The 22757-nt window shown below is 42.7% G+C and overlaps 1 protein-coding gene across 3 annotated transcripts in view; it reads right to left on the bottom strand.

Moving 5' to 3' along the window:
- ZC3H12C (zinc finger CCCH-type containing 12C) overlaps positions 1 to 22757 on the bottom strand; it is a 78916-nt gene that overhangs the window by 13344 nt on the left and 42815 nt on the right. For all 3 annotated transcript variants that reach the window (XM_047692242.1, XM_047692243.1, XM_047692244.1), the window contains exon 3: positions 1466 to 1605. In XM_047692242.1, coding sequence (XP_047548198.1) covers positions 1466 to 1605 — 140 coding nt within the window. The remainder of the gene's footprint in view (positions 1 to 1465; positions 1606 to 22757) is intronic.

Raw genomic sequence — 22757 nt, 5'->3', positions numbered from 1 at the left:
GTGAAGGAGGAGCTCCCGGAGGCTTACCAGTTCTCCAATCTCTGCTGATTTGGTGGGTGAAAAGTAAGAGTTGTTTAGTTTGTCATTTTGTGAATTGCTTCTCTTATTGGGTCCTGCATTCTGTGCTGCCTGTTCCTACCATGTTACCATTTATATACTGGGGAGAGCCCAGAGTCTGCTTTCCCAGTGTCTATGAGCTCTTTAGATGTTAAGGATGTGGATTCTTTGTTTCTTTTCTCCCTTAGGCAAATGAAAGTTCTCATTTTTTTTTTAAAGATTTTATTCATTTATTTGACAGAGATCACAAGCAGGCAGAGAGAGAGGAAGAAGCAGGCTCCCCACTGAGCAGAGAGCCCGATGTGGGGCTCGATCCCAGGACCCTGGGACCATGACCTGAGCGGAAGGCAGAGGCTTTAACCCACTGAGCCACCCAGGTGCCCCGAAAGTTCTCATTTTAAAGAAAACTTTTCAAAACACAGAAGTATACATTTTCATGCAATGAGACTTATCTTTTCCTTTGTCATTTCTTCCAAAAATATTAACTTTAGTAAAGTTTTCCCCAGCCATGCAAAGACTACTGTTTCTGATGATTCTTCAACCATGCAGAATGCGCCGTTACATGGAGGAAGATGAGGATCTAAATGTGTCTGTTTTTTTCAGAGCGTTACCCAGGGTCTTGGTGCTCTTGGTTGAATTCTGGCACCTTCCTCCCTTGACAGTTAACACGGACTAGAGTCTGATTGCACAGTTCTGACTCGAGCATGTCCTTATGCCAGCTCAAGTAATGACTTAATGATTAATCTTCCCTTCAGGTATGTGGCCTGTGCTCTCTGTTTTTGATTTGAAAAGTATAGTTTTCCTCATGCAGGTTCCTCCGTTTCTGTTAATGTTGGAGGTGGATAGAGGGGGAGGGAACGGTTAACTTCATCAAAATGTTCAGCAATAATCATGAGCAGTTTCTGCCTAAAACGCATACATTTAAAAATGACAAAATAACGCAAAATAGAGACACTTTATTGAGATGGAGTCCCTTCCTTCTACTTGACCCCAGAGAGCGGTCCCCCAAGGGGCCTGCCAGTGTGTTTTGAACTATGTTACTGATTTTATACTGCAGATGAGGAGCAGAGGTCCAAATGTGGCTCAGAATTTTAATCAAGGTCTCCTGACTCCTAGGCATGTCCCAAAGTCACAACTTTACAAAATCTGAAGTAAAAAGCTTCCAAATCACAAAAGGAAAACCAAAAACCCCAAACCACTGGTTTACGGAGCAAGGATATTACTGCTTTCTTATCATCAGCAGTGAGTTTGTAAAGACCAGCAATGCCGAGGTCTCGCCGCGGGGAACGGGGCGGTCACACAGACCAAGTGAGCAGAGGGACATCTTCGTCAGCGCAACACTTGACCGTGTCGGATGGCCCGCCCGGGGAAGGTCCGAAGCTGCGACCAGACCGCTCACAGGGCTTACCTGTAATGAGAGCATCGGGTCGAGACTGCTCTTTTCTCCAAGCCGGAACAAACACTGTAACATCTTTGTGGCCTCTTTCCAAAAACCAGTCCACTGCCAATTTGATTCCCCGGCAGGAAAATACTTCTTTGTTTCCATGGCTGAAAGGTGATTTTAGAACACGTAAGACACCACAAAGTCTAAATTCAACTCAATTCAAATCTGTAAGCAGAAATGGCCACTTAATTGCAAAAGTAATGGACTTCAAATTTAAGATGGAATTGTACAGCTCAGAGAAACACTGAGAGATCCTGGAAAGGTGAGACTCGGTGAGGAAAACTGGGATCATCATTGTGGGGAGAATAGAGTGAGTTTTTCAATATCAAGTTGTAAAGGCTAACTGGTATGAAGATACAAGCTCTGTTTAATCAGGATGGGGAGAAAAGGAAGGGGTCTCCACCACAGCCAGAACTGTCAGATGTGAAAAGAAGTCACCTAGGAAAAGCCCTGCGAATGGAAATTTATGTTCACAATGCTTACATTGCCTGTAAGAAACGCTTCCCATGTCCTTTAATGAAAAGACACCTGGTTTTAACAGTATCGTGTTGGACGAGGATTAATGATTTCAAAAGGGCACTCAAAATTGGATTACGCAGTCTTAGTGCCTATGAGAAAACGCTCAGATGAAAGTGCGGTCACTCAATTATCTAGCACCAGGCTCTGCCTGTGCACTTGAACCTAATAATTACAAAATTAACACCGATTCTAATGGTTTTAAAAGAAATAGTCTCCTCCTCTGAAGGTAACAACTGTTTTTATATTTTTTTTCAGCTGGAGTTCCATAATGGAGACAGATCTTCTTTACTTCTCTGGGCCGAGGAGGGCTGAGTAAGGTAAGTAAATGCTCTGTTAGTGTTTAGCACAAATCAAATATTAGGTATATTAACACATTCTACTAAACCCTGGGAAGTACTAGAACCATCTAAATAATCATTTTAAGGACAAAACAGAGATAGACCAACTTGCTTTGTACATCCTGAGGCCTGCAAATGCGAACCACGAGATGGTTTGTGTTCCATGGGATGGTCCGGGGCAAGGGGACAGGTGGACTCAGATGCTGGGGAAGTTTCAGAGGGAAGAACCAGGGCAGGGCAAGTTTGAGGTCTGAGCTCCTAGGTCAAGTCCGTCTACTGGATGCCCTGCAATTGCCCCAGCAGACAACACACAGTGATGCAGAGTTTAATAGCAAATATTGAAACCGGCCTTCTGAAAAACTCTAGAAAACACTGGTATATCAGCTCTTGAGAGAATAAATTTATTATTCCTAACTACAAACATTCCCTGCAATGGACCATATTTTTATTCTGTATTAATGCTCTGAAATCTAAGTGTATTGTGCCTTGCTCGTTGTTAATGACATGTGGTTTCCTGAGGCTTGAGCATTTAACTGCTTCTGGCTCTAAAGAGAGCACTGCATCCGCACTTTCTCCCTGTGACTTCGCTTGGGAAGGCAAATGGTCACATCTGACTCACCACAAGATAAGATCTTCTATTTCTGCAAAGAATGTTCACAAAATGTGTGGCAATAGCAAATCGTTTACAAGCATGGGACAGAGATTCTCTGGAGGCTGAAACAGGTATTATCCGTGTGATGCTGACGGTGAGGGCCGTTACTGCCCGCTCCTTGCCCCCCAACCCTCCCCCATCCAACAATACCTCACAGGGAGAAAGCTCACAAGAGATGAGGGGTGAAACGGTGTGAGTGATACACAGACAAAGAGCAAGCGGTTGGGCCCATGCCTACCTCTGACCTTGTGCTTTGAGAAAAAAATACCTACTTCGATTTAAGAAGCTGTAGTCAAGTTTTCTATCATTTATAGCTACACTAAAGTAAACTTGGAAAGCTCTATGGATATATTTTAAAAATGGAAAAACATTAGAAGGACAAAAAAGCTATCAAGTCATAGTAAAAAGAGAACTCACAAGGATGCTTTAATAATTGAGAACTGAGTCTCCAAATGAGTAATGCAAAAGATGATTCAATGAGTAGAAAGAAATCATTAATTGAATGATGAAGCAGAAAATGTAGTAATAATACAGATCAATTACAAGATTGACCTAATGGGACATAGACAAAGCCCTGCACAAGACGAGAAATCATTTCAAATACATGTGGAAGATTTAGGAAATTGGCTATGGAACAGATTTCCCTAGACAGCAAGAAACTGTATCATATGGACAATATTCTTGGACAATGTTATTACCCTGAAGATACAAGGTTCTAGTTCAAAAATTTGTATTGCTCTACACTAGCAAACCAACTAAAAATTTGAACTAAAAAGTCCCATTTGTAGGGGTACCTGGGTGGTCAGTCAGTTAAGCCGCACTCTTGATTTTAGTCCAGGTGATGATAGTAGGGTCCTAGGATCAAGCCCCGTGTTGGGATTTGTGCTCAGCAGGGAGACTGCATCAGGATTCTCTTTCTCCCTCTGTCTCCCCTCCTCACGCGTGCTCTCTCTCTCTCTAATAAATAAATCTTAAAAAAAAAAAAAATCCCATTTGTTAAAGTAACAAAAACTAAAATCTAAAGAGGGAAAAATAGACAAGAGTTTTATGTAGCAAACCAAAATGGAAAGCCTGTATTGAAGGGCATAAGTGAGGACTCGAATGAAAGGAACAAAAACATATTATTTTCATGGATGGCGAGACTCTATTTATGAAGCCAGCAATTCTTAGATTAATCTGTAAGTCCACTGCAATTCCAATAAGAGTCCTTAAAAGGGATTTTTAGGGAACCTGGGAGGCTCATCATAAAATTAGAATGGGAAAACAATAGGCAAAGAATGGCTGAAGAAAAGAGGAGGAACTGTCCCATTAGCTGTCAAAACGTAGTATAAAAATACAGAAATCCAATCAAGGTTATATTGATACAGGCAAAAATTAAAAAAAAAAAAAATAACAGAAGAGTGAGCTGAAGGTAATACACGTGTATAAGTGACATTAGAAATTAATGAAGCTGGACCATTTACCATAGTCCTAGGGCAACTATTATTTACATGGAAAACAACTGTATTTTTATCTCCTACCATACACAAAAATGAATTAGAACAAAGATTTAAACATGAAAAATACTGTAAAGCTTTAAAAAGAAATTACAGGACACACACATTAGGATGGGGAAACACTTTTTTTTTTTTAAACATTTCATTTTAGAGCATGTGCACATGTGCAAGCAGTGGGGGAAGGAAGGTGTAGAGGGAGAGGAAGAGAGGATCTTCAGCAGACTGTGCTGAGCAGAGCCCCAAATGGGGCTCGAGCCCGTAACCTGAGAGCAGGACAAGTTGGAACCCAGAGTCAGAGGTTTGACTGACTGAGCCACCCAGGCGCCCAGCCGGGGAAATACTCAGAAGACACACAGCCATGTGCTGTCAAGGTAAAGATGGACAGATCTGAGTACATGAAGCTTTACGCAAAAGAATAAACAAAAAAAGCCAAAGATTGGGACAAGGTATTTGCAACGTGTAGGACCAAAGACGAGGCTGGTGCTAAGACTATATAAATAAAGTATTCCTACCCACTGAGAAGGGTAACCATTTTTTTTTTTAAGGCAAAAGATAAGAACAGTGAATTCACAGAAGAAGAAACCCAAATGACCAACGAACGTATGAAAAGATGCTCAATAGTGAAGACATGCAAATTAAAACCAAAAATGAGACGCCACTTCACACCCGTCAGATTGGAAAAAATAAAGTCTGCAAACACCCGATGTTGCCAAGGATGTGTGAAAGGAGGAACTCAGACACACTCAGACACTACAGGTGGGAGTGTAAACTGGTATAACTACCCGGGAGAACAGTTTGGCGGGGCTTTGTCAAGTTGACGGCGTGCTTTCTCTGAGACAGTAATCCATAGCCAGGTACAGTAACACCCCACACGAGTATGAAACCAGATTTAACGCAATTAGCAACTGGCTGTCATGCTTGACCCAGACTAGGAGCTCACGTGGGCCGAGGAGAGGCAGGCGAGTGTGGATGTGCACAGCGGGTCTCCTGAGTCCATGACACTTTTCCAGCCCATCTTCTCCCGATCAGACCAAGGAAATGAGTGCTAACCACGAAATCCTTGGAATGGTTGCTGTTGCCTTGCTACCAAGGCCCAGAATCATCCCCTAAAATACTGAAAGCCCAAGCAGATAACTGACAGGTGGTTCCAAACTGGAGATGGGACTTGTACAGACTAGGAGAGCTTAGGAGACTGAACTTATCTCCCCTTCCTGAGGCGTGTTCAAGGACATGCGTCACCACATGTGCTGGACAGGATACTTGTAGGAGGTTCTGACAAAGAATTATACAAACAGGACGTCAGAGCAAGCATGCTGTAGCTCCTGGTGCAAATGAACTGTCTGTTGAGTATTTACTAAAATAAGTAGGATGATGTTTAAGAACTGAAGTTTTAATTCCATATAAATAGAGAAGAAAATTCATTATAATTCTGTAGTCACTTGTGGGCTCTGTCTGCATGCATTTTCTCAGTAGTAAAAATAGCTAATTCTATATTTATGAGTTGGCATGTTCCTTTGGGCCGTGGTTTCTTTTTTAGTTCAACAATTTGGCAATAAAGATGGTATACCTCATGTGAGTCCTTCTGATGCTGAACTGGCTGCAAGATTTGTGCCCACCTTTGATTAGGTCAGAGACCCTGAATGTTTGATAAAACCGGTCCTGTTGACTCAGTGGGACTGGCTTCCTGGGGATAATTCTAAACTCTCATGGCAAATTCTGAGTTCTTGTATAATGCAAACTCAAAGTTTCCATGGGATTCTCCACCGGCTAAAATGGTAGAAGAATACAAGAAGTCTACCAGCAGGAACCTTTCTTTAAAAGGCTTATTTTACTGTCATGCTTGGAATATAAGCATGCTTATAAAAATCCTGCTTTGCGATGACCAGAGAAAGGCTCATCTGGAGTAGGGATTTTTAGGAAAACCCTACTTAGGGGGGCCTGGGTGGCTTTAAGGGTCATTAAGGGTCTACCTTCAGCTCAGGTCATGATCCCAGAGTCCTGGGATCGAGCCCCACATCAGGCTCCCTCCCCTGCTTATGCTCTCTGACAAATGAATAAAATCTTAAAAAAAAAAAAAAAAACCCAAAACAAAAAAAAAACTACTTAAAAAAGGATTACGGATATCTTTGAATATCAGGAAAAAAAGAATGAACTGCGACAGCCATAAAGAATGCATTAAGAAACACTAGGCTCCTTCCTCCTGGTTCTCAAGCCTTCTTGCTGTTGCTTCTTCCTCCCCTAACTCCCCTTCACCTTCTTTGTCTAGGACTGAGAAGAAAGAGACGGTGACTTTTTGAATGGCTACTTCCCAAGGCTTTGGGGTCTGAGAATAACTTCCCTGCGGAAGAGACTCGCCAGACTCACTTAACTGTTGTCATGTGAGCTCCGCCTCCAAGATCCCCTACATTCAACAGGCAGAACACAGCTAGGGAAGCAGAAATGATGAAGAAGAAGGAAAAAGGAGTCTTGAGAATTTGGATAAGAGAAGTCCTCGATGAAAGTATGTGGCTAACAAACCGTTGCCCTGATAATTTGGAAGAAAGGGGAACTAGAGGAGTCAGCCCGGTAAGCAATGTATGGAACCAGACAGACCGACTTTTTGGCAGAGGGTGAGCAAAATCCGACTGCCTTTAGGGCTGCAAGGACCCCCTTGCCTCTGAGACGTTAGCCAGGACTGTTGGGTGCATCAGCTCTGGGAAAGAGTACACGCGCCCCTTTCCGAGCTGATATGCGCTGTCCTAAGGGTTACTTTCCAGTACTCTGGAGAGATCTGCAAAGACGCACCAAGGTCCTCAGCAGCATGTGTTCAGTCCTATAGCCCAACGCCTGAGGACAGATACTGGCTGCCTGCCTGGAGTGGCGACCCCGCATGGCAGAGGTACGATGGGGGCCAAGGCTGAGCCCTCACAGTGCGGAGCCATGGCCTCATGCGGCCGCTGGTGGCAGTCCTTGAACTCCTGCAAAAGGGGATGTGGGCAAAGCTGCAGGGCTGCTGCCGGAGGGGTCCGTCAGGGTTCATGGAAACACTTTCTACACCAATGCGGGGGGCAGATGAGAAGAGACCCTGCCTCCTCTCGCTGCTGTGGCAGCCTCGCTGTTCGATTCAGGCGCGAGGAAGAGATGGGCTACTTGCTGGTAAGCATACACAGGTCCTCAGAGACTGGCTTTGGGCAAGATGTTTCCCCAACATTTTGGGAAAAAGTTTGCCCGAGACTGCAGTGTTACCAAACCTTATGAAGCTGTCTTTTCCCTCTCACCTTAGTCCTTTCCTGTCGTTTCCTGTGGCTCCTAGAGCAATGTGTTCTGCAATTTCTGTTGTTTTCTCATGTTTCACCCAGGTCCAGACACACACTCCAGTTGTGGTTATGTCCAGACAGCCTTTCCCCTGGGAGGCTCCCAAGCAGATCAGAGATCCCCTCTTGTCTCCCAGTGAGGGTTAATCTGCTAGGAAAGGCTACCCTATTCTCTGCTCCAGGTAGAGTGTTTCTGAAACTTCTGGGAGACAGGGCATCTGAGCTAGTTAATGTGTGCTGGGGAGCCGCCGGGTTCTGGGCCAAAGTTGGAAGAAGAGAGACTTTAGACCATCAGTGGCGACTAATAAACCACAAGAGAAACTAATTGAGGATTTATTAATCATCACAACTTCCCCGGCAGAGTCTGTAATTCATTACACAGCTGCTTCCAGACAGTGGGATGGAATTAATTTGCAGACCGAGCTACAGAAAGGGCTACTAAGTTGGCTGGGGTCTATGGAGGGAGCAACTCCCTGTGAACTAGAAACTGGAAACCAAGGGGAACCCAAATAAACACAGGGCATCTTGACAAACATATTCCTGGTTAAGACTTTCGCTATTCCAACTTTTCTGTACATGCACGGTTGCCATGTCTAACAGAACTATCTTTAATGTATTCATATATACTTCCGTACTAAATTTGAAAAGTACATGAATCCTCCTTTTTTGTCAATTCCATTAGCACTCAAAATTACATGATTTACAATACAATATACGCCTCCCAGTGGAGAACTATGGAAAACCAGCTGTGATGGTTAATGGGTATAAAGGCATATTCTGCAGAGAAAAATTCAGGTAAGCACATATTTTCATGTAGTTGGCTTCAAAACAGGACTTAGAAGAGGGGGACAATGGGCCAGCCATTCCATCAGCCATATCTAGGAAAGAGAATTTCTTAGATAACACTTCCCTTAAGCTAGCTAGCTAGACAGAGATATCTCTCTCTCAATCTCTCTCTCGCTCTCTTTCTCTATATATATCACTAACTGGGCTAACCAAAGGATGTTGGAAGGGTTACTTTAAAATGATAACTTGTCCAGTGGTGGACATGAGGAGTACCCCAAAACAGGGAGAAATATAAAAACGGAACAAGGCTTCTAGTCTCTTTTCAATTCTTTTAAGGGCACTGAAAAAGGAAAACAAAGGAGTCTCTTTTAAATTACCTTTGGTTTGAGTGTTTGGTTTGGATTAACACACTAGCTACCAGCTTGTAAAGAACGCGGGGGGGGGGGGGCGGACAGGGAGGAAGCTGGTGCGGTAAGAGGATCCCGGGTGCACCCCATCCCCTGGGCACGCAGCAGCAACGCCTCCAGGTACCGGCACTCCCTCTGAGACTGAACTGAGACCTGAGAGGGGATCACCACATGGAGGAGGGTAGGCAGTGAGGAGGTCTCCCCTCCTGGTGGCCACTGTGGGGCAGCCACCCACAAGTGGGAGGGGCATCACAGGCTGAGTGTGTGCCTGGGAAGGGAGGGACCAAGCAGGGTACCCCTGACCCTAGGACCCTGCCCTAAGAAGTCAGGGTCCCATGATGTCTGGCTTTGAAAATTGGTGGGACTTCACCCTGGGAGAGCTGAGGGATGTAATAAATCTTGCCTCTTTCTCTTAAAAGGTCACCACATTGCATCTCGTAGCCCGAGACCCAGCAGTGTAGCAGCAGTTTGGAAAAAGCATCTGGGGCACATGTGAGGATTTACTCATCTTGGACATGTGCAGAGCAGACAGGAGGTGAAGGTGCTGCTTCCTGCCCTCCTTCATTCTAGCCGGCTCAGTGCTTGCTGGAACCAATCCTGACATTCCCCTGAGGACCGGCACCCCCTCGTGGTAACTTTTCCCCCGGGGATGGGGCAGTTAGCATCCCGCGCCAGCGCACCTCCAGTGGCTGTAGACAGACCAGTCAGTCAGAGGCAAGTCCTGCCAATCACGGGCCACAGCAGTAGCACAGGTGGTCTCTGCAGGCAGCCGGGCTGAGGGCCAGGTCTGCCCACCAGAGCACGTGTATGAGTTGAGGACAGCCACGACAGGAGGGTGCCCGGTGCTACTGGGCACCACAGAGCACCTTCTACGTCAGGCCCCTACCTGCGAGACCAGGAGATGTAGCTGAACTCAGATGCAGTAATGCGTAGTCTGGCAAAATGAAGACAGAGAGAAATATCCAAAAGAAAGAAAATGACAAAAGCTCAGATAAGGAGCTAAACAAAAAATGGAAAGAACCAGTCTGCCTGATACAGGGCTCAAAGTAATGATCACACAGATGCTCACTGAGTCTCCAGAGTATGTGAACTACGGTGACATCTTCAATGAATGAAAAAGGAACTGGTCAGAGCTGAGGAATACAATGACTTAATGAAAAACACACCAGAGGGAATCAACAGTGGATTAGAAGATGCGAACCATCAGTGCGCTGGAAGACGGGTAATAAAAAGCACCAAGCTAAATAGCAAAAAAAAAAAATTAAGGCATCTCTGGGATATCAAGTGTCCTAATGTTTGCATTACAAGGGTCCCGGATGAGATGGGGTAGAAAACTTACAAGAAAGAAGAGCTGAAAACTTCCCTAACCTGGGAAAGGAAAAAGACCTCCAGGTCCAGGAAGCAACGAGAGCCCTAAACAAGATGAACCCAAGGGGGTCCATACCAGACACTAATCAAAATGGCAAAAATTAAAGATCATATTCAGAGCCGCAAGAGAGAGGAAAACCGTTACATTCAAGGAAGAGCCCCTAAGTCTATCCGTTGTTTTCTCAGCAGGAAGTTTGCAGGCTGTGAGAGAGTGGCAGGGACTATGCAAAGTGGAGAAAGGGGGACAACCTCCAACCAAGAGTGCTCTGGCTGGAGAGACTGTCCTCCACAACTGAAGGAAAAAGTTTTTGTACACAAACGAAAGTTAAGTTCACCACCACTAAATCTGTCTTACAAGAAATACTAAAGGGACTTCCTTAAGTGAAAAGAAAAGGCCCTAACTAGAAGAAAAATAAAAAACTTCACGGTAAAAGCAAACATAATGGTAGCAGATCCATCACTTACAAAGGTTAAAAGACAAAAGTAGTAAAATTAATTGTATCTACAAAAATTAGACAATTGGCTCAAAGGGGCGGGGGCGGGGAGGAGTAAAAATGTTATGTTTTAGAATGTGTTCAAGTTTAAGTGATCATGAGTTCATATAGACTGCTGCAGATTGAGGCTGTCCTGACAATCCCAACCTAAAACCTGTAATAAATACACACGAACAGAAAGTCCAGCATCACCCTAAAGCAAGTCGTCATTCCTGAGGAAAGAGCAAGAGAAGAAAGCAACAGAGAAAGTGTTGCAGAAACGAGCCGGACACAAGGACCGGAAGGGCCACTGGCAGGAAGTACATGCCCACCTGTCACTACTTAGGTGGACCCCGTGCTGCAGTCAGAAGGCACCGGGCCACGGAAGGGTAAACTGACCCGATGACGAACTTGCCTATGATCCTGCAGGCAACTCATTCAGCCCCGAAGATGCACCTGGACCTGAGGCGATGCAGCAGACACACATGCGCTGTGCACACGGAGGTGAAAAATGTGGGGATAACAATATTTATATCACAACTGACTTTAAAACAAATGATGATAAATCAACCCAACCAGAGGCGATAACACTGGTGAACACCCACATTCTCAGTCTAGGAGCACCTAAATACATAAATATTAACATAAAGCAGGAGGATTTGGCGGCCTGCCTGATCGGTGAATAGATACCCCGGACAGAAGACCAACGAACAGTGGCTCTGAGGGGACACTTAGACAAGACAGCCCTGACACACAACCCGAACATTCCCTCCAGAAAGAGGAGAATCCACGTATCTTTTTTGAGCACACATGGAACATTCTCTAGCATAGATTACACACGGGCCACAAAACATGTCTCAACAAATTTAAGATACAAATCAAGCATCTTTTTTGAGAACCGAGGTATGAAAAAAATTGGAAGAAACACAGGAAATGAAATTCTGCTGCATTTCTATACCTTAATAATGAACCAGCAGAAAGAGAAATTAAAATAATCCCATTTACAACTGCATCAAAAAGAATAAAATACCTTGGAAGAAATGCAATGAAAGAGGTGGAAAACCTGTACTCTCACATGGATAAAGGTATTGAATAAATGTTACTCAAATGTCCATACTACCCAAAGCAATCTTCAGATTCAATGCAATCCCTATCAAAACACCCACTGTATTTTTTACAGAGCGAGGACAAGCAATTCCACAGTTTGCATGGAACTGCACATGACCCAAATTAACGAAAGCAATGCGGAGCAAGAACACAGGTGCGGGTGTCCCACAGCCGTATTTCAAGACCGACTGACTACAAAGCTGTAGTAATCAGAAACAGCAGGGTAATGCTCCCCTAAACAGGCGCAGAGATAACGGAACCAACCTGAGAGGCCGGAAACAAGCCCACGTTCTATTTAATCCTTTAATCCATGATGAAGGAGGCAGGACTCTACAATGAGGGAAAGACATCTCTTCAAGAAATGATGCTGGGGAAACTGGTCCCTTTCTTACCCCAAACCTCAACATGGATTAAAAACCTGTAGGTCCTGAAATCATAAAACTACTAGAAGAAAACTTAGGCCGTGATCTCCTGGCCACTGACGTTAGCACTATTTTTCTGGGTCTGTCTCCGAGGCAAGGGAAACAAAACCAAAATAAAAAAGCAACTTACCTAACTGGGAGAAGACATTTGCAAAATTAATATATCTGATAAAGAGTTACTATCCAAAATATATAAGGAACTCACACAGCAAGCAAAACAAAAACACAACACTCCACAAACAATCCAATTAAAGTGGCAGAGGCTCTAAACAGACATTTTTCTAAAGAAGAAATAGATGGCCAAGAGATACAGGAAAAGATGCCTAACATGCCTAATCATCAGGGAAATGCAAGTCAAAACCACAATCAGATATCACTTCCAGCAAGTCAGAATGGTTAGTAACAAAAATGCAAGAAATAACAAACATTAGTGAGGAAGTAGAGAAAGAAGACAACCTTCGAGCATGATTGGTAGGATTATAAATTGATTCAGCCACTATGGAAAACAGTATATATGTCCCCCCCAAAATTAGAAATACTATACAGTCCAGTAATTCCACTTCTGGGTATTTAGTCAAAGAAAAAGAAAACATGGATTTGTAAAGATGTATGCGCCCCTATGCTTACTGCATTATTTACAACAGGGAAGCAACCTAACCACCTACCAGTAAAAGAATGGATAAAGAAGATGTGGTACAGATAATGCAATGGAATATTACTTAGCCGTAAAATCTTGCCATTCATGAAGACATGGATGGACCTAGAGGGTATTATGCTAAGTGAAATAAGTCTGACAAAGACCATGCCACATGGTTTCATATGAGGAATCTAAAGGAGAAAACTAACAACATACCAAAACAAACATACAAATGATAAGAACCATAAATACAGAGGACAAACTGGTGGCTGCCAGAGGGGAAGGGTATAGGGGAACAGTGAAACACGTGACGTGGACTGAGCGGTACAAACTTCGTTGTAAGTCACAGCGGTAGAGAGTACACCTGAGGGAAAACAGTCAACATTTTAATGACTTTGTAGTGACACATGGTAACTGGGTTTACTGCGCTGAGCATTTCCTCACATAATTGCTGAATCACTATGTTGAACACCCGAAACTAATACCATGTATGTCAACCGTGCTTCAATAAAGTGGTGAACTCATGAAAAAAAAAAAAAAAACAAAAAACTTGGAAATCACAGGTGACTTTTATTCTCGTTTTGACATTTGTGTAGCAAGTATACTACTTATATGATCCAAGGAAAGCTATTCTTAAAATGATTTTCCCATAACTGATCTAAAATCTAATTATAAAAATAATAGAATGTCATACTGTAATACATTAGCACAGCTAGTTATTGTAGTAGTTCCAACACTAGTACTACTACATGGGGATGGCTTAGCGAGTTGCCCAGTATGGTGAAAATGACATGACCTTTGGGTATATTCTTTACCAGTTTTCTGTGTGACGGTGGGAGTTACTTGCTCTTAGTTTTCTCATCTTTAAAACGGAGATAAACCCAGGAACCTTGCAGGTGAGAGACGAACAAGGCAGTGTCCGTAAGGTGTCCTGCACACACAGTGGGCAGAAACAACTTTTAGCGCCTTTACACTCTCTTGACCCTGTAATCCTAATTTGTGGAAGATGGAGAAAACTTGCTTTGGAGTGAAAATGAACCCAACAAAATCTTCATTAGCTTTAATCTCACCACTGATAGTAAATTGTGATTTTGAGAACAGTACATTTGAGGTCTGGAGATCACTACACTGTTTCGGTTTTCAACAGAAACCAAAAAGTAATCAAGGTTATCAGAGGGCTGCAAGGAGAACGGCCTTTTTTATAACCTTGTATAGGTCATTTTTTATTTAATCAAGAATGTGACTTATAAGTACACTCTGTTCTGCACTGGATAGTCCAAGGATGACTGTAAACCCCAGGGCTTTAATGGGCCATTGTCACATGAAGCCACCCATAAGAACACACGTTCGCAAGGTTGTCAAGTCGTTACAATGAAAAACTGAAGAGCCAGAGGTACCCCTTTAGACTCGAGAACCAGGTTTGAATCTTCTGCGCCAAGCCCTTCAAGTTCAGATTTAACTCTGTCACATTACAGGAAGTCGGGTGCACTAGATGCTAATCACAGAGTTACCGGAACATGGAAACACTCACAATAAAGACAGTGAACACTGAATTACTAAGAGACCCAGGTGCTCTTCAAATATTTCATTGCTTGAAATATTTTTTAGAGGCCTGATCATACATAAACCATGTTGGACATGTGAATGTATTTTAACTTCAAAGAACTCTTTGAAAAGTGGCTTTAAGACCTTCTTCACTGATTTAAAAGAAATTCTCACATCTCTCCTATGTTCCTTAAATAGGGAGAAAGGAGTGCAGCTGGATGGAATCTTGAATACGGAAATAAGATAAAATCCTACTTTCTGTCATTGCAGTCTAAATTTCATATTGTCTGATAATGTATAATGAATTCCATGCACTGTCTTATGGAAATCCAAAATTTTCTTTTACGCTGAAGACACATACGACCGAATGATTGATGTCTCTTTTGTCACACTAATAGCTCCTCAGATTTGTCATCTCTGATCTTTTTTCCAATATACCAAGAGCACTCTGAAGCTAAACCAACTGGTTAGGATGCTAACCACTGCATGTACCACCAGAAACCAAGTCTACGCTCCCTTACTGGAAGTCATTAGTCAGTGTTCATCAAGTTGTGTTCACCATTTCCACACTGTGGCTCAGAGACACCTCTAGGTAGCAGGGAAGGGAATTTTTAAGTGGAAAAAAGCCCACCTCTAGGACTCCAACAGAATTCTGATTTTGTCTGTTTTAAATATATGCTGCCAAGATTTGCAGGATTAGACCGCTTAAAAAAAAGTGAAAAATCGCTGATGTTCAATAATGAAAATATACGAAATATAAACTAGTTTGCTATCACCCTCCACTTGATTATGGATGTAACAGCAGTAGAGTCAGGAGAGCTTTGAGAAAAGAAAAACAGAAGGAAGAAGGAAAGGGGAAAGACTGTGTTGACCTTATAAGGTCCATAATTTGAAGCCAAAATTAATAATAAGCATATCTAGCTGATCCTGACCCAAGAGGGTCATTAGTCTAAAGATGTTGAAGAGAACATATCTGTTAAGCAGGTATAAAAATGTCTTCAATTTCAGCAAAAGTAGAAAACAGAGACCCTAGTCACATTTTCCTATTTTTATAACTGGGTAACATTTCCTATTTCTTGTAATTGGTAACACTGCTTAGGGGATCTGTAATTAGCTTCATTTGTATGTAATGGGATTGCTACTGTTGCTGAGTCCTAGGTTAGGTTTAAACACATCTGAGATAACATGAAAGTTTTCTGACACCGGCCTGTTAAAAAATTCCTGGTTAATGACAACCAGAACCGAGAATTCAGGGTTATAGAGAGACGCAGTGGAATATTACCAGTATTTGTCTTCGTGGTCCTCCGTACCGATCTAATTAAAACCAGAAAAAACTAGTCATGCTTGTTTCTTTTTGTAGTCTCTAAGGACTTTCTTCACAACAGTAAGAGAAATGGGACATTGCCAACTAACCTGTAAGTAATACCTAGAGTGCTCACCTAGGGGGAAAGTAAGCTGTCCTTTAGTTAATGGTAAGCCCCAATTAAGCTGGGGCATAAAAAGCATTCCACTGAGAAGCGATCTAATAGAAATATAATGTGAACCACATACATAATTTTAAATGATCTAGTATAGTGCATTTTTAAAAGCAAAAAACAAGTAAAAAGCAGTTGAAATTAATTTTAGTAATATTTCAGTTCACTTAATTTATCAACGATTATCACTTTAAGACATAACAAAAGTGATTGCTATATTTCACATACTTTTTCACAATGTGGTATGTATTTTACATTTACAGAATATCTCAGTTTGGTCCAGATGCATTACAAGAGCTGAAAGCCACTTGTGGCCAGTGGTCACACACACACAGGTCTGCTGCACCGAATTTCGATTTATTTTTGTTGAGAGAACCAAATCAAATCTGAATGAACTCTCCTCGTGTAAACCATACACGTGGGGAGTAGGCTCTGGGAGGACTTTATTAACTAGATACTGGGCCTGTACTTACATGCTGATCAGGCAACAGGACAGCAAATCCACCAAATAATGGACAGCAAATTTCAGAGTCCGGCTGCGATGACCTTCAATATTCAAATTTACATTGAAAGGAGTTCTCAAGTTCACAGAACTTCACAAACCAGATTAGATACATGAAAGCCTTTCTGCGTTTTAAAGATCAGAAGCTAAGTACCGTTACACAGATTGCTAAACTCTGCTTGTTTTTCATAAATATCTGGTTTACCCCACTAGTCTTGATATAAAGAAAAGTTATCACAACTTACACATTTTTCTCTGCTCATACTCTAAAATCTGTATCTGATTTCTGTTCAAACTTTCAGCGATTCACCTGGGGTGTTTGAGTACATCCCTGTTAACACTGAGATGTGTACTAATAACCAGTTCCTATCCTGAGCTTTTTGCGGGGTAGAGGTAGAAATGGTTACTTTCCCCGTTCTCTGCTGTGTGACTGCTACACGAAAGCAGTGAATATTCCTAGTTCATCTTTTTTTTCCCCAGTTGTCCACAACGTAACCTTTGCATATATTTTCAAATCTAAGTAGGTCTCCTCGTCTGCAATCTTAGGGCTGAAATCCTTTTCTAAACTTATCTGCACAGTGAACTTTTTTTTGCTTTTCAAGATTTTATTGATTTATTTGAAAGAGAAAGAGCGAGCACAAGCAGGGGAGGTGAGGGAAGGGGCAGAGGTAGAGGGAGAAGCAGACTCCCCACTGAGCAGGGAGCCTGCAGTGGAACTCGATCCCAGGACCCTGAGATCATGACCCGAGCGGAAGGCAGATGCTTAACCCACTGAGCCACCCAGGCGCCCCACAGCGAACTTTTTAAAGGCTCATCTGATGCGACCCTCCCCCCCCCCTTGCTTCAGTTCTTTCAGTGGCTCCTGATCCTTACCAGAGACACAATATAAGGATGGATCCTATTGGCCAAACGTGGTCCACCCGAAATTATTAGCAAAGAAAATATCTATCCGAATTCTCTCAACAATAAAGACCACCTACTAGTCAGGAGGTTTGATCTAAATCCAGAAAGCCTGGTTCCCTGACCAAGACAGAGGACTTGCCGTGATTGCGGGGAGGGGTAGGGGGTGCGTTTCAGTAACTCGTTCGCGTCGGAAAGAGAAGAGTGGTGCGCCTCGTCTTCATTCTGCTCCACGGGAGAATCTGTGGCACATCAGCGTGCAGGGGAGTGATGAGGCTCTGGGTGTTTTCTTGTTTACTACTCACTGAAAGGGTAGAAGCTAAAGATAGAGATACAGTTACTTTTAATGAAGTCAGGTGACCAGGTCATGGACACACAGTGAAGAAATCAAGAACTCGAGTCGGGAAGATGGCAGAACAGGACGCTGGGCTCCCCTCGACAGGACCCCACGGGCTCACTAACAGCTACATCCACATAACAAATTCTGAAAATGACCTGAAGACTGACAGAGCAGACCTGCTACAGTTAATCAGAATTTGGAAGACTTACAGCAAAGGAAAGGAGGGGTGGGGCCCTGCTTGGGAGCCAAAGCTCGGGTGGGAATCACCGTAAACGGGAGCGGCAAGAGGATCAGACCGCAAGCCAGGCACCCACAGCAACCAGAGACCTGCCCTGGGAAGGTGAGTCCACAGAACATCCGGAAAGCCCTCCCAGCTTTGAGAACCAGGAGGGCTGAACTTCAGGAGGGCCAGAGGCAACAGGAAACGGAGCTCTGTCCCCCAGAGAGCCAGAGTAATACATAACTCCGCTGAGACACAGCACAGTAACAGTGGTTTGGAAAGTGCCTGGGTATACAGGCAAGGGGTTTACTGACTGATCTTAAAATGTGTGATGGAGGGAGGGGCAGAGAACCGCAAGAGATTTCTCTAAGAATGAAAGTGCTAGTGGGTGCCATTTCTCATCCCCACCCTCCACAGCCCAGAGAGCCAGATGCTTGTAAGAGTCCTATCAACTCTCCACCTACCTCGCCAGCACACAAACCCTGCCCTGACATTCCCCTGCAGCCCTGTCCCATCTAATCCACCCATCCTGGTGGGCAAACCTCCAGAGCAGCTCTTGCCCCCAGCACACCCTGCAGGTGATCCCAGCGGGACCAGAACCGCTGCAAAGTGACTCCTGCCTGGGGAGGGAGAGACGTCCCCACACACCAGCATGCCCACAGTTCCAGCAGCCCCACCTCTAAGCTGGCTGCATCTGGAGAAAGCTCTGCCCTTCAGTGCACCTGCAGATGTGGCAGAGAGGCTAAGGGCACATACCGAGTCTGACTGCTGGCCCCACTCACCACCAAACGCCTCTCTGACACATGGGGAGCACGGCCATAGTGGGTGCCTGCAGTTGTGGCAGAGAAGCCAACTGCAGACAACTAGTCGGACTGCCGGCCTACCCATAAGCCAACCATGGCAGTGGCCTCAGGCTTCTCAATAGCCTGGAGACCAAACCTGCCTAGTATGCCCACATCACGCAAAGTGGGTCACTGTAGTTTGCTGGGCTGAAAGCTATCACAAATCAGCCACAACAGCAGGGAACACAGCATCTCTTCTACACAAGACCACTATGAGACCAGAAGACACAGCTAACCTACCCAACACACAAAAATAGACACAGAGTTAGACAAAATGGGGAGACAGAGGAGTATGTCCTAAATGAAAGAATAAGACAAAATCACAGAGCTAAAAGAATCAAATCAAATCAAAGAGCTAAAGGAAATGGAGATAAGCAATATGCCTAATAAAGAATTCAAAATAATGATCCTAAAAGATACCCACTAGCTGGTGAAGAGTGGATGATCTCAGAACTTATAGAAACAGGTAGAAAATATAAAAAAGAGCCTGCCAGAGCTGAAGAATTTAGTAATGGAAATAAACAATACACCAGAAGGAATAAACAGCCAATGAGAAGACACTGTAGACCAGATCAGTGATCTGAAAGACAAGGTTTGGAAAGCAACCAAGCCAAAGAGCGAAAAGAAAAAAAATAATTAAAAAGTGAGAGTAATTTAAGGGAATTGAGCAACATCACTGAGTGTAATAACATTCACATTACAGGAGTCCTGGAAAGAGAAGAAAGAGAGAGCAGGAGGCAGAAAACTTATAAGAAAATAACTGAAAATTTCCCTAATCTGGGGAAGGAAAAAGATATCTAGATTCAGGCAGCACAGAGAGACCCCAAGAAGATGAACCCACACTGGTCCAAACTAAGACACATAATAATTAAATGCCAAAAAGTGGTGATCAAGAGACCATTTAAAAAGCAGCAAAAGAAAACAGTTACATACAAGGGATACCCCGTAAGGCTATCAGCTGATTTTTTTAAGCAGAAACTCTGCAGGAAAGATAAAGTTTTGGATAAACATTTGCAGGAGTGGCAATTGTGCTGAAAGGAAGGAAAAAAATCTCTACAACCAAGAATACTCTACCTAGCAAGATTATCAATCCGAATAGAAGGAGAGTTTCCCAGATAAACAGAAATGAAAGTTCCATCACCACTCTACACGCCTTACAAAAAAACATTAGAAGGAGTCCTTTAAGTGAAAAGGCCACAATTACAAGAAAATTATGGAAGAAAACAACTTCGCAGGTAAAAGCAAATATGTGGTACAGGTAGTAGATTAATAACTAATGAAGCCAGTCCGGAGGCTTGAACACAAAAGTAGCAAAATCAATTATATTTACAAAAATTAGTCAAGGGACACACAAAATAAAAAATAAAAGGTAGAATATGACATCTATATATAAAATATGGTGGGGGGGATAAAGATTTAGTGCTTTGAGAATATGTCTGAACTTAAGTGACTATCAGCTTAATATAGTCTGTTAATACACTAATACACACAAGATATTAAATGGCAACCAGTGAGAACTACAAACCAAACCTATAATAGATAACACAAAAAATAAAGAGGAAGGAATCCAAGCACAACACTAAAGAGAGTTATAAAACCACAAGGAAAGAGAAAAAGGAGAAAGGAACAGAGAACTGGGAAAAAAACCAAAAAACAAACAAAACAATGAGGAAAACGGCAATAAGTGCATAGCTGTCAATAATTATTTCAAATATAAATAGACCAAATGCTCCAATCCAAAGACATAGGGTGAGTGAATGATAAAAAGCAAGACCAGTCTCCAGCTGGTAAGGACACACACGGACTGAAAACGAAGGGGCAGAAGGACGTGCACCGTGTAAATGGAAGCGAAAAAGAAGCGGGGGCGGCGACACTCATGTCAGATGAAATAGGACTTTAAAACAGTGACTAGAGCAAGAGACAAAGGGCACTACATAATGATGACGGGACCAACCTGTAAGAGAGTATAACAACTGTAACCACCTATGTTCCCAACACAGGAGGACCTAATCCACAGTACAAATATTAAGGGAGGACATAAAGGGACAACAATACAGTAACAGGAGACTGTAACACTCCCTTACATCAGTGGGCTATCACCCAGATAGAAAACCAAAGGGAAAGAGTGGCTTTGAATGACACATGAGACCAGATGGACCTAAAAGAGACAGAGAAAACATTGCCTCCAAAAAGGGCAGAATACATGATTTTTTTTTTTTTTTAAAGATTTTACCTATTTGACAGACAGGATCACAAGCAGGCAGAGAGAGAGGAGAAAGCAAGCTCCCCGCAGAGCAGAGAGCCTGATGTGGGGCTCGATCCCAGGACCCTGGGATCATGACCTGAGCCGAAGGCAGAGGCTTTCACAAACTGAACTGCCCAGGTGCCCCAGAATACACAATTTTTAAAGTGCACAAGGAATGTTCTCCAGAACAGATTACAGGACAGGCCACAAAACAAGTCCCAATAAATTTAAGAAGACTGAAATCATATCAAGTGTCTTTTCTGACCACAACTATATAAAATTGGAAATCAATTATAAGGAAAAGTCTGAAAAGAACAAGAATGCACAGAGACTTAAAAATGTGCTACTAAACAATGAATGGGTTAACTGAAATATTAAGGAGGAAATTTAAAAAAATACATGGAGACAGAAATGAAAACAAATGGTCCAAAATCTCTGGGACACAGAAATAGCAGCGGGAAGAGGCAAGTTTATTGTGATACAAGTCTATGTCAAGAAAAGGAAAAAATCTCAAATATACAACCTAACTTTACACCTAAAGGTACTAGAAAAAGAACAAACAAAACCCAAGGCTAGAAGGAAGAATAAAGATTATAGCAGATATAAATAAAATAGCAAAAAAAAAAAAAAAAAGGAAAAAAGAATGTATGAAACTAAGAGCTACTTGTTTTAAAAGATAAATAAAACTGATAAACCTTAAAGGATGCTGATCATGAAAAGAAGAGGACACGAATAAATACAATAAAAAACAAAAAGAAGTAACAACCACAGAAATAGTATGGATTATGAGAATATCATGAAAAACTACACCAACTAATTGGATAACCTAGAAGAAATAGATAAATTCACAAACACATACAATCTTCGAAGACTGAATCAGGAGGAAATAGAAACATTGAACAGACTGATTACTATTAATGAAATTGAATCAGTAATCAAAAAACTGCCAAACAAAAGTGCAGGACCCGACAGTTTCCCAAAAGCACGAATAAGCTACTGTGAGTACACCAAAGTAAGTTTTTGCATAAAGGAAACTGACAGAACGAAAAAGCAACCTACTGAATGCGAAAAGGTATTTACGAATCCTCTATCTGCTAAGGGGTTAGTATCCAAAAAATAGAATTCATACAACTTAATAGAAAAAACCAAACTTGCAAGGATGTTGAGAAACGCGAACCCTCATGCACTGTTGGTGGGAGAGCAAGCTGGTGCAGCCGCTCTGGAAAAGGGTGTGGAGGCTCCTCAAGAAGTTAAAAATAGTAATACTACAGGATGAAGTAATTCCACTCCTGGGTATTTACCCAAAGAAAAGGAAAACACTAGTTCAGAAAGACGTGTGACCTCCTATGTCTCCTGCAGCTTTACGGACAACAGCCAAGACATGGAAGCAACCTCAGTGTTCATCCCCAGTTAAATGGATGAAGACACACACATGCACGTGCCCATAACACACACACACACACAGAGAATATTAGTCACAGAAAAGAATGAGATCGTGCCATCTGCAACAGTGTGGATGGGCCTAGAAAATACTAGGCTAAGTGAGGTAAGTCAGGCAGAGAAAGACAAATGCCCTATGGTTTCCCGTAAATGGGGGATCTAAGAAAAAAAAACATGAACAAAGAACAAAAGAACAACCACACTCCAATACAGAGAACAAACGGGGGGTTGCCAGTGGGAGAGCTGGTG

The sequence above is a fragment of the Lutra lutra genome, chromosome 10 (assembly GCF_902655055.1).
Source record: "Lutra lutra chromosome 10, mLutLut1.2, whole genome shotgun sequence".
Classification (NCBI taxonomy): domain Eukaryota; kingdom Metazoa; phylum Chordata; class Mammalia; order Carnivora; family Mustelidae; genus Lutra; species Lutra lutra.
Note: the sequence above shows the minus strand (reverse complement) of the source record. Positions and strands in the feature narration are given on the sequence as shown.